This window comes from Ahaetulla prasina, chromosome 15 (assembly GCF_028640845.1).
Source record: "Ahaetulla prasina isolate Xishuangbanna chromosome 15, ASM2864084v1, whole genome shotgun sequence".
NCBI lineage: Eukaryota > Metazoa > Chordata > Lepidosauria > Squamata > Colubridae > Ahaetulla > Ahaetulla prasina.
Window position 1 is genome coordinate 17,249,768 of NC_080553.1, and position 11,297 is coordinate 17,261,064.

Sequence of the window (11,297 nt, forward strand, 5' to 3'; positions counted from 1 at the left end):
CTCCAGCATAATCTCCTGACCAGAAAAGCTTCCTGCTCAGTTCTCACCATATGAATGTGATTCTAAAAACTGCTTTTCTGAGTGATCATGCACAAAGTTTAGCTGACGTGAGACAAGTTTCCGTTTTCCAAACAACAGCTGTGTTTCTAAAATATCTTTGCAGGGCTGGAACTTTTAAGGACTAGTTTATATTATTAATGAGTTCATAATTTATAATTTGGGAGCAGCTGAAAAAAAAAAGTGGAACTGGGGAGGGAAAAGAACCCAGTAAATGAACAAAACTTAAAGAGACCTTTTTTTTTTAAATTATTGCTATTGTAAACGTTATTCCAAAATATTTCCAAAAGACATATTTAGTATGATAAAGTCACCTCAATCAAATAAATGCTGAGTTTTCATTATAATCATGAACCCCGGACGGGAAAACAAAATGCAACATTTGATGTAAAAGCCCCCCCCCCAATTCTTTTCTGAAATGCTGTGACGTCACTCTTCCCCCTCCCCTTTCCTAAGGACGCCCTCATAATCTCACCCCTTCTGCCATTGACACCAATTCCTCCCGCCCTCGCCCCCTCCATTTCCCACAGAATGGAACCGCCCGATTGTGCCGCTGTCATTGGCCCTCGGGGACAGCCAATGGGAAGACGGAAAGCTTGAGGGTTGGGGCGGCCAACGGCCTCTTTCCCGGTCCCCGCCCCCCCCCCGGCTGGCCCCGCCTACCTGCTTTGGACATCTAAGGGGAGGAGAGAAGAAAAAAAAAAACCGTCTGTGCGCATGCGTGGAATAGGGCGAGTGGCCGTGGCGCGAGAACGCGCGGGCCGGGGGCGCGAGCCGGAGACGGTTGAGCCGTTGGAGCCCCTTCCCCCCACTTCCGGTCCTATCCCGGTCCAGACGAAGACAGGAAGAGGCTTTGGCGCGGCCATGAAGGTGAACCAGCGCGTGGGAGGGCTAAATGAGGGGCGCTGCCGGGGTTCCCACGGGGGCAGGATTTGGGTCTGGGGTTTCTGGGTTCCCTGAATGAAGGGGGTCTGAACATCCGGGGCGGGGCTTTGAACCCATCAATAATGAACCGGTACTATTCTGTATGGTGATTTATTATTTATTTATTATTCATTAATGTTGTTGTTATTGGTTCCTCCTGCTGCTCCCCAAGGGTGGTTTTGGGGAGACCCCCTCCCCCCCCAAAAAAAGCAGTCTTCCCTTTCAGGTTCCCCCCCCCCCCCGCCCAAAAAAAAAAAAAAATCCCAGCAGGGCTTCAAAACAGGACCACAAACTTCCATCCTGACCCAGAAGGCTCAAAAGTGCAGAGAATTATTGTTATTGTTGTCGTGATGATGATGATGATGATGAAAATGATGATGATGAAATGTTTTATTCCTCCTGGACCCGGAGCTGGCTCAGCAGCAACAACCACCACCACTTTCTCCGGCCCTGGTCTTGGGTTGTTTTGGGGCATCGGCTGCAGGAAGGTGTTGGTTTTTTTTTTCTGAATAACAGCAATTTCGACAGCCCTCCTCCGATGGATCTGCTGGAAGGAAGTGTGTGTGTGTGTGTTTGGAGGTTGCGTAGCAAACGCACAACCACCGTGCACACTGGGACACCGCTTGGCATCAGGACCGGCCTCGGGGCGCTCTTGCAAGCAGCCGTGCAAATAGCAAAGACACGCCGCGCAGGAGAGGAGGCGAAAAAGGAGATTGAAAACAAGGACAGGATGGAAAGAAGGAAAATAAAAGCCGTGACGAGGGAGATCTCCCCAGCGGTCTTAAAAGAGGTTGTTAAAAACTGCCAGGGATTGAGGAAGAGCCATTCCCAAGTGCTGAGGCCACCTTGCAAAAACTTCAGAATGGGACTGTGTCTGAATTTGCACATAGACCTTACACCAGCTACTGTTCACTAGGTGGGACACGACATGTATTTGCTTTATGGCCGTCTTCTCCCATCCCTAGCAGAAAAGTTAAAAGGCACTCTGAAAATTAGGTGAAACTTTTTTTTCCCCTGTGATCACTTATTCCAGGAATTTTGTCTTGAGTTTCTTTCAGAAGACCTGTGTTTTCGGAGACGTGCTTGCTCAGTAATGACTGGGGTGCTATTTTCTCTCCTCGGGTGACAAGGCTCCTGGGTTTCACCGGGGGTTCATTTGGAGGAAAATGTGCAGGAATGCCATTTGTTTATTGGAAAGCAAGAGTGTTAAAGCCCAGCCGTTGGGGTGCAGTTTTTTGGAAATAACCACCACCAAAAAATATCATGAATCAGCTGCGATGAACCATTACAATTTCGTCTTTCTTTATCGTCAGTGATCAGCCAGAATGTAGAATGGACCTTTGGAATATTTACTGTAGCACAGGTGATAAACCTTACAGTCTAACCAATAGCAGGAGAATGACAAAGGGCATCCAATCCGACTCCCTGCTTAGCGCAGGGTTATAAATTAAAGGTCCCTGAAATTTGACCTATCAAACCCTTGCTTGGGGTGGCCGGTTTGAAGTCTGTGACAAAAAAAAGAAAAATGCTTGGGTAAATATTAGCTTTGCATTTTTACCTGGGACGTATATACCTATAAATTACTGCACAAGGACTCTTTCATCTGATTAAATAGCTCTTTAGCTGCAATCCTGCCATTTGCATAAGAATAAATTCTGCTGAACGCCAAAAGTCTGTTTCTGAAGAAAGGCAGTTGGGACTTCTGTAGTCACAAAAGGTTAAGTTTATTGAGTGTGACTAAGAGTAACACAAGGAGGGGTATGATTCTGTAATGAGAAAAAAATGCTCCTAGGGGTCACTTCCTGCAAGGAAAAGGGTAGCAGCGGCTGAGATGGTCCTGCTTGCTATTCGTAGATCTTGAATTCTTATTTACAAGCAGCAGAGTCTTCTCTGCGGTAGGCCCAGGGCGAAAGAATATTATTTGCTTGGAATGCTACATAGATTTCTTCCTAGTAAACAGATAATTTAAAAAATTCTTCTGGGCGATAGAGATTAGCTGGATGCTTCCTTCATGCTGTCTTCATGTAGGTCGAGGTTTTTAAATAATACACAGTTATTGATTGAGCCTAGATTTGTATATTCTTGGGTATTCCATGCAGTCTTAGTCTGCAACTTTGGCTTAAAGTCTAGTATGGTTTCCAGGCCTGACAGTATGCTTGTTTAATAAGTATCCTTGAAAGACAGGGAGGCTCTCCCAAGGAGTTTTGGGAGCAGCAAAACTGAAACCGAGAAGAGGAATTTGGCTGCTTGGTGGTGATCTTGAGGTTCAGGAGTGGCTGTGAGAGAAACATGAGCTGAAGAGAGAAAAATGAAACCAGCTAAAGACAGGAAGGAGAGAAGGACTTTGGGGTCTAAATGATAAGGGCAGAATTCTTAAATTCCCCAAAAATGCTTTCGTCCTCATCCGAACTACAGCGACTTCTCTTGTTCAGAATGCTTGAGTAGAAGAATGTGACTAGAAACGGGCCAATTAAAAACGAAAAATAAACTAGCTGGAAAAACTCTTCCACCGGAAAAAAAAGTGCCTGCTTGATTCCAACATTTCCAGGGTGGGAAATGTTGGAATCCCCCCACCCCCCACCTTTGAAGGGGAAGACCCAGACTTTTTGCCACTTTGATAGCTTCTCCGGCCATATATGCTGTGTCAAAATTGGCCCAATTCCATGTTCTTGGTCTTTCTGTACTTGGTGTTCTGTTGACGCTTTGCTGTCTAAAACGAGCCTGTAGGACAACAGCCCAAAGATTTAGGGTTAGTTTGGGGCACGAATTATAGAAAGGATTGTCAGCGCAACCCCCCCAGGCACGCAAGGAGATTGTAATCCTAGCTAGTTTGCACTCTTGTTGCAGTTCTTACATGATGTGTTCAGGGCGTAAGGATTTTTGGAGTGATACATTTCGAATCTCCTTCGGAAGAAAAGGGGAACAAGTTTTTTCCCCCCCTCCATTAAAATATGCTTCTTGTTTTGGTTGCTGTGTTTTCTTCTCCAAGGAAATAGCATGTAGATGTAAGGGTTTGTTTACATTTTTGATTAAACTCCTTGAAAGTCAACAACATCTCGAAGACCCGTGAGAAAGATGCGTTTCTTGCAAGACTCTTCGGGTGACCTTATATTTCATTAATTTCTTTATTCAGTTCGACTCCAGAAGAACTGTGGGCGGCTGATAATATAGCAAGCCGAATAAAAATATGTATGATAAAGAGGAATACGATAAGGAGCAAAAAAAACAAGCTTAAAAAAAGAAAGAAAGAAAGAAAACAAGGAAGCAAAGCCAAGGCTTGTGAACTGCAATCCTAGTTGTGGGGATTTTAGCCTCTTTTGGCATCAACAATTATCTAAAGCTGGATTGATTATCCATCAGGCTGATCCCTGAAACAGATGGTACCTGCGTCCTGGGACCGTTAAGTCTACAGTTACTGTCCTGCTGGCTCAGTTTTCGCTTTTCCCTCGGCGTAAATCCTGAGATTTCGGTTGTTTTTGGAAAAGGCCACCCTTCCTTTCTGGAAAGTCTTCCACGGAAGCTCATCCAGCCTGCTTGGATGGGGAATATTGGAACAGTGGTGCCCAGTTGCTGGCTCCGAATCTCCTTGGAATCTCTCCTTTATTTTCCAACTTTGGCTTAAATGATTTGGGACAGAACATGACCGGTGCAGCAGAGGTCCTGGAGCCTCAGAGGACTGAGGTGGGGAAGATGGTGCTCCCTTAACGAAAAGAGGTACAGGAGAGCCACTTCTGCTGCTGATGCCCTTCTCCGTCGTAGGGAAAAAAATGTGTGTCTTGCCATCGTCACCCCTTAACCGAACCTGAAAACTGCTGGAGTTTTCACCGCCTGGAGCGATCACCATAACCGGAGAACCGAGTGCCTCTTCCAAAATTCCTACTGCGAAATGGGAGCATCCTGCAACTTCATTTGTTGATGGAGAAGGGGCAGGAATCCGGATCGCTTGATTGGGTGCCGTTGCGGGTCTTCCTTCTCCGTCGGTTCAGGCGTTAAGAGTGACTCTCACCCTAATAAGGCTACCTACAGGGCGTCCCACAGACAGATGTGTGTGTGTGTGTCTTTGTCTTTGCATGCTTCTTCAACCTGAGAAGACTGTCCCGACTGCAGAGGCTGACTTGGCTTCTGCTGGTCTCTTCCAGGCAGGGGCGACCTCCATGTGGGCTTCCTGCTGCGGGCTGCTGAATGAGGTCATGGGGACGGGAGCCGTTCGCAGCCAGCAGCCCGGATTCGGAAGCGGAGCGAACCCCTTTCGGTTCGCGCCAAGCACGGACTTCACTGTCTATTCCTCGGCGGCGGCAACAGGAGCGAACCCTACCCTCTGCAAATCTTGTGGCCTTTCTTTCTCCGTATTCAGGAAAAAGGTGAGCGTTTTACAGCTTTGAAGGGCAGGAGGCTTCCGATGGATCTCCAGGGTTCAACCCTGCCCTGCGTGCGGGCTCCAATCAATCACATGGGAAGGCAGCAAAAAAAATAAAATGTTAACCACTCCACAATAGAAAGTGTCCTCACTTAGGGCTTGCTGCCTTAGAAGAGTGAGGACAATTCTCAGGGATGACTCACTCCCTGGTCATCGCTACTTTACCCTCCTACCATCGGGAAGGAGATATAGAAGCATAGGCAGCCGCACAAACAGGCTAAAGAACAGTTTCTCTCCGTGGGTTGTCAAGACTCCTGAATGAGTAATAACATCATAACTAAGTAGTATGATGGACAGCAGGGCCGGCGCAACATGTAACTTGTTCACACTGGTGCAATAGGACTGGGTGTTTGGTTAATATGATTTATTGGGTTCGGGATTTTCTGTCTTCACCGTGAGTTGTATTGTGTTTGAGGGGAGCTTAACCAACCTCCTTGTGCACCTTTCCCGTTTCCTTACCGGTTTTTGTAAATACAGGTCAAGTACAGGGAATCCTCGACTTAACAATAATTCACTTAGCGACCACTCAAAAGTTACAAGGGCACTGAAAAAAAGTGGCTTAGGAGCCACTTAACAACCGTGTTACGATTCACTTAACAAGCCAGAGTGGTTCCCTTAACCGCAGTGGCCAGGAAGGGCCGTGGTGGCTCAGGCTGTAAGAAGCCTGTTATTAAAACACAGCTGCCTGCAATTACTGCAGGTTCTAGTCCCACCAGGCCCAAGGTTGACTCAGCCTTCCATCCTTTATAAGGTAGGTAAAATGAGGACCCAGATTGTTGGGGGGGGGCAATAAGTTGACTTTGTAAATATACAAATAGAATGAGACTATTGCCTTACACACTGTAAGCCGCTCTGAGTCTTCGGAGAAGGGCGGGATATAAATGTAAAAATAAAATTTTTTTAAAAAGGTGGTAAAATGGGGCAAAAATCACTTAACGGGCATCTCACTTAGATCAATTTTGGGCTCAAGAGCAGTCGTAACTCGAGGACGGCCTGTATAAAACAGACTGTTCCTCATTTCCTTTTTCCTTCCTGCACTGCGAGGCGTGTAACCCCCCCTTTCTGCCCCCCCCCACTCCTCCTCTTCTCCAGCACGTGTGTTGCGAGTGCAAGAAGGATTTCTGCTCGGTGTGCTCCGTCTTGCACGAGAACCTCCGGCGGTGCTGCACCTGCCAGTTGCTGCAGGAGACGGCCTTCCAGCGGCCGCAGCTAATGCGCTTGAAAGTCAAGGACCTGCGCCAGTACCTGCTCCTCAGGAACATCCCCACGGATACCTGTCGGGAAAAGGAAGACTTGGTCGACCTCATCCTCCGCCATCACGGATTGGCCTCCGAGGAGGAGACGGACACTAGCAGTTTGTACTCCACGCGGTCGCAGGCATCCAGCTTGTCCACCCAGCACGTGTCTCTCTCTGGATCGGTGTCCTCCTCCCAGGGAGACCTCGCCAACCGGCAGGAAAACGCGGGCAATGAAACGCAGCTCCAGGTAGGTTCCTGGAGAAGGCTGCGGGCGGGTGATCTTCCCTGAGCCTGCCTCCCCCGGTTGGGCCAATAGAGAACGGGAGCTGCCACTTCTAGATGACCCAAAAAGGGAAAGGATGAGCTGGCAGTTAACTCTTCTTGTGCATTTAGGGGCCAAGCGAAAGACTTTCGGCAGATCTGGGGGCGGAGGAAGACCACGCAGCACAAGAAGTAAGGAACCAACCAACCAGCTAATGACCTTTCACCCCAAAGGGCTGACTTCCTTGTCACTTTTCTGGTCCTGTATTAAGGCAGCCTCGGGAACTTTCAAGACCTGTGGACTTCAACTCCCAGAATTCTCCAGCCAGCCTGGAATACTCCCTGGCCCGGAATTCTGGGAGTTGAAGTCCATAGGTCTTCAAAGTTGCCAACACCCCCTGGTGTTAAAGCAAAGCAAACAATATTTCAAAACATCATCGGGTGCCTGCTTGGGTATCCGCTCCCCTCCAATGGATCTTTTGAATCAACTGGGCTTGGGCAACAGCTGGCCTTGAGGACGGGGGTTGCCAGGAAGCGCCAGCATGGTCATCGTGGCCAGCCTGTTGCACTTGCCGGGGTGCACTTGCCGGGTGGCATCCCCTCCACAAGGTAGATGCCCTGTTTGGGTGGTGGGGGAAGGAAGGGGAATCCCTGGTGGCTTGGTTTCTTTCCATTGCCCTGTGGGCTCGTTGCCTCCTCTCACTCCTTTGCCCATGGAAAACACCTGTTTGTTTTTTTCAGACTCCGGGCCAGTCCAGGAAGCGTGCCAGGGCCTCGCTGTCCGATATTTCCAGCCTGGATGACGTGGAAGGGCTGACCGTCCGGCAGCTGAAAGAAATCCTGGCTTGTAACTTTGTCAACTATTCGGGATGTTGCGAAAAATGGGAACTGGTAGAAAAAGTCAGCCGGCTCTACAGGGAGAACCAGACGAATCATCGGCTGCGTGAGTTTCCCGCTTTTCTCATTTCCGCCACGCATGTTCCGTTTGCGGGAGGGAAGGCGCGGCATTCTCCATTTCCCTTCCGAGGCCTTTTTATTTTTTATTTTTTTTATTTTTATTTACATTTATATCCCGCCCTTCTCCGAAGACTCAGGGCAGTTTACAGTGTGTAAGGCAATAGTCTCGTTCTATTTGTATATTTACAAAGTCAACTTATTGCCCCCCCAACAATCTGGGTCCTCATTTTACCTACCTTATAAAGGATGGAAGGCTGAGTCAACCTTGGGCCGGGCTTGAACCTGCAGTAATTGCAGGCTATTGTGTTCTAATAAAAGGCTCCTTACAGCCTGAGCTATTACGGCCCCTTTGAATGTCCCGCGCTCCACTGCTTAGCGAGAGAAGCCTGTCCCCAGTTGCCGTAGGTTGAGGGCCACTGACACAAACCGGGTCAGTAAACGCGATGCGTCCTATGCCACCACCGCCTCGTAACTGTGCCCGTTTGCTCCTTGGCAGAAGGAGAAAAGCCTCCACTGACAGACGAGGACGATAACCTCTGCCGGATCTGCATGGACGCGGTCATCGATTGCGTGCTGCTGGAGTGCGGCCACATGGTCGCCTGCACCAAGTGCGGCAAGCGCATGAGTGAGTGTCCAATCTGCCGCCAGTTCGTCGTCCGGGCCGTTCACGTCTTCAAGTCCTGAGCGGCTGGGCTCAGTCCCCACTGGAAGCTTCCCGCTGCACATTTCCTCCCGAGACGGCCACGTGGGGGGAGGCTCTGGAAAGCCTCCGTTCCAATCAATTCATAGCATCCCCGACCGGGAGCTTAGGAGCTTTGACCGATTGTATTTCTGCTTTGCAAGTCAGAAGCCTCTTAAAGATAGAGATGTGTGAACTGGAATGCTTTTCCTTTTGGTTTTTATTTTTCCGAGACACACACATACACACACACACACACACAAAAAAAAAAACCTGCGGCAAGACTCGAGTTCAAGAGTCGAGCTTGCAGGAGGAGATTCAATGCTTCCGATTGCTCTCTTCTGAAAAATAGCACAAAAAAATGAGAAAAGACGAAGGAGAGCCGAGTTCAACCTTTTCAGAGAGCAACGGGACGAAGCAGAGTCTTCCCTGGGGGGCGTTTGTGGGTGGGCTGGCAGAGCAGTTCTTGTGCCAATCACCCAGAGTGTGTCAGCCCACCTGGTGATCCACAGTAGCCTTAATGGAAAGAGTTGAAAGCTGCCTTTTACAGTCTGCATCAGGGAAAGAGCGAGAGCGAGCCAGTGAGTCACTTTGTATCTCCGTTCCGACACCCTTAAAACGTCCTTGGATTCAGAACGGGAAAAGTCGAATTTACATTCTCACCTTGAGAACGTTGACCAGGATTTGTCACGTTGACCTGGCCTCCTGGGTCACCAAAAAGCGATGCTGCATTGCATGCAACAATCCCTAAAGCAACACAGGCATTGAAAAATATTTTAAAAAGCACTGTATGAATTTAAAATATACAAACCACGCCGAGATGGTAACAACTACGTTGAATGTCTAGTTCCCTGGGACCCCCCCCCCTAACCAGGTCGTGGGGGGTGGTGGTGCTCCATAGGATAGGTGCCTTGATAGAGAAAAGTTTGGATGGACTGCCTACCAAACGGACAGCTCCAACCCTCTTCTGAAACTGGTTCCATCAGCTGCTGAGGGTGGGCCGATCTAGTAGATCCAGCCAGCCTGCCTGCCTATAGTAGATGGGAGGCCCCCAGGGCCTCCTGGACATCAGGATCTGACCACAAGCAATGAATTTCATGCTAGGATTCATCGGAGCCATTGCTCTGATTGGCAACTTCAGGTCCTTGATCCCAGTTCCATGTCGGGCTCTGGATGACTTGAGAGATAAGCCCACCCTTGTTCCCACTGTCCTCTCCACCCCCACCAGCTGGTAGAGCCCCTCACTTCTCACGCACCAACTGCCCCTCTTTCTCCCCACCTCTTCCAGGAGAAATTGGTCTGTTCAGTGGCGCCCAGCAAACGGGGCTCTGCTTCCTTTTTGCTCCTAAAGGGCAAAGCGAAGTGATCTCCATGTGGGAGGGGGTCTACGGTAGTCTACCCCTTTGCTGTAGCCCCTCCCCCCTGCACCCAGCCAGCCCTCAAACTCCCAAAGTCCACAGAAATAAAGGCATTCAGGAAGGAAGCAGGTAATGAAAGCCACTGAGATGATTATTATTATTTGTAAAACCAGGTCCAAGAGCAACCAATTGCAATCTTGCTTATTTAACCCTACTGCTTGGGGGGGGGGGGGTTTCCTAAGATTATCAGTTCTGCCATGGTCTTTCTTGCCTAGCAACACATTGCAGTGGCTCTACAATGGTTTCTTAAAAGAGATTTGCGGTCCCCAAATAGCTGAGATGAGTGAAAGGCGTCCTCCACCCCACTCCACCCTGCCCCGCTCCCAAAAAACAACCCTTGACTGGGTGGCGTGTTAGGGAAAGCAAGAAGCGTTTTGGGGCGCCCTTGGTGAATTTTCAGGCTGTGAAAATTGCAGAAGGGAACTTTGGAACCCGGTGCCTGTTCAGCAGCCAGCTAAGGTTAACCGTTTGTATCTTTGAAGTTGACCATTTTTCAGAAGGGAGCAAAGACATGATGGCTTTGGTTTGGTTTTTTTGGTTTGGTTTGGGGGTGTGTTTTTTTGAAAATGTCTCTGGAACAAGGAGACGGTGTAGAATATTGAGTCGTTCAGGGGTACATGCATAATCGAGAATGTAGTATATCCATAACATTCTGAGTAACGGCTGGCTTAATAAAACGTTTCATCAACTGGTTTTGGTCTGTTTTTCTCTGCCCCCCAAAAAGCCCAGACAAAAGGGCAATGCAGAGTATCTGGGCAGTATTAAACCTATATGCTTGACAGCCTCACGTGAAGGGGTTTTTGGGAGTTGCCGATTTCTTTTAACCCACCATTTCTACAGCTGGGGAAAAGGGAAAACACACCACCAGGTAAAGCAAAGGTTGATGTTCTATTAAAAAGTTTTTACTTCCCCCACCCCTCCCCAAGGGACAAAGCAACTGGATTCCCCTGGATCACAAATTAACGTTAACGGAGAACAACTGAACTCAGAATCTCTTTACCGTCCCAAGTTTGCTCTTGGAAAACAACTTTTTTTTTTGGGGGGGGGGGGATCTGTTGAAGCCAGGGGGGCTTTTCCAGGAAATCTTACAAAGGTTCAACATGTATAATACAGGCTAGCCTCTTGTTTTTTGTACAATCATTTATACAAATTTGAATAGAGGTAAAAACTGCATGAGGAAGGAAATCAACCGGAGAGAGAGCACTTTTCACAACAATGGCACTTAATGTACTGTATACTGAATTCCCACCCATCCCTTTTTTAAAAAAAAAAAAAAGTTAACCAAGTTAAATGATAACTCATTTTTTAAAAAAACTTAACTTGCAGATGGGTTTGAAAGCCCCAAT

General features: G+C 48.3%; 1 protein-coding gene across 2 annotated transcripts; it reads left to right on the forward strand.

The window, feature by feature from the left end:
* Window positions 1–782: 782 nt before the first annotated feature.
* RNF34 (ring finger protein 34) lies at window positions 783–10,268 on the forward strand. Of its 2 annotated transcripts, XM_058158626.1 has the most exons (6): window positions 783–927; window positions 5,121–5,342; window positions 6,491–6,883; window positions 7,030–7,089; window positions 7,639–7,840; window positions 8,351–10,268. In XM_058158626.1, the coding sequence occupies exons 1-6, from the start codon at window positions 922–924 to the stop codon at window positions 8,536–8,538; spliced, it is 1,071 nt and encodes a 356-aa protein (XP_058014609.1). In that variant the 5' UTR covers window positions 783–921; the 3' UTR covers window positions 8,539–10,268. The 2 variants fall into 2 exon arrangements, with proteins under 2 accessions (XP_058014609.1, XP_058014610.1); XM_058158627.1 differs by lacking the exon at window positions 7,030–7,089.
* Window positions 10,269–11,297: the final 1,029 nt, after the last annotated feature.

Excerpts from the sequence above, each read along its gene's own strand:
- RNF34 (XM_058158626.1), top strand. Across the intron at positions 5,343-6,490 it reads TCTCCGTATTCAGGAAAAAG|CACGTGTGTTGCGAGTGCAA; the intron begins GTGAGCGTTTTA and ends CCTCTTCTCCAG. Across the intron at positions 7,090-7,638 it reads AAGACCACGCAGCACAAGAA|ACTCCGGGCCAGTCCAGGAA; the intron begins GTAAGGAACCAA and ends TGTTTTTTTCAG.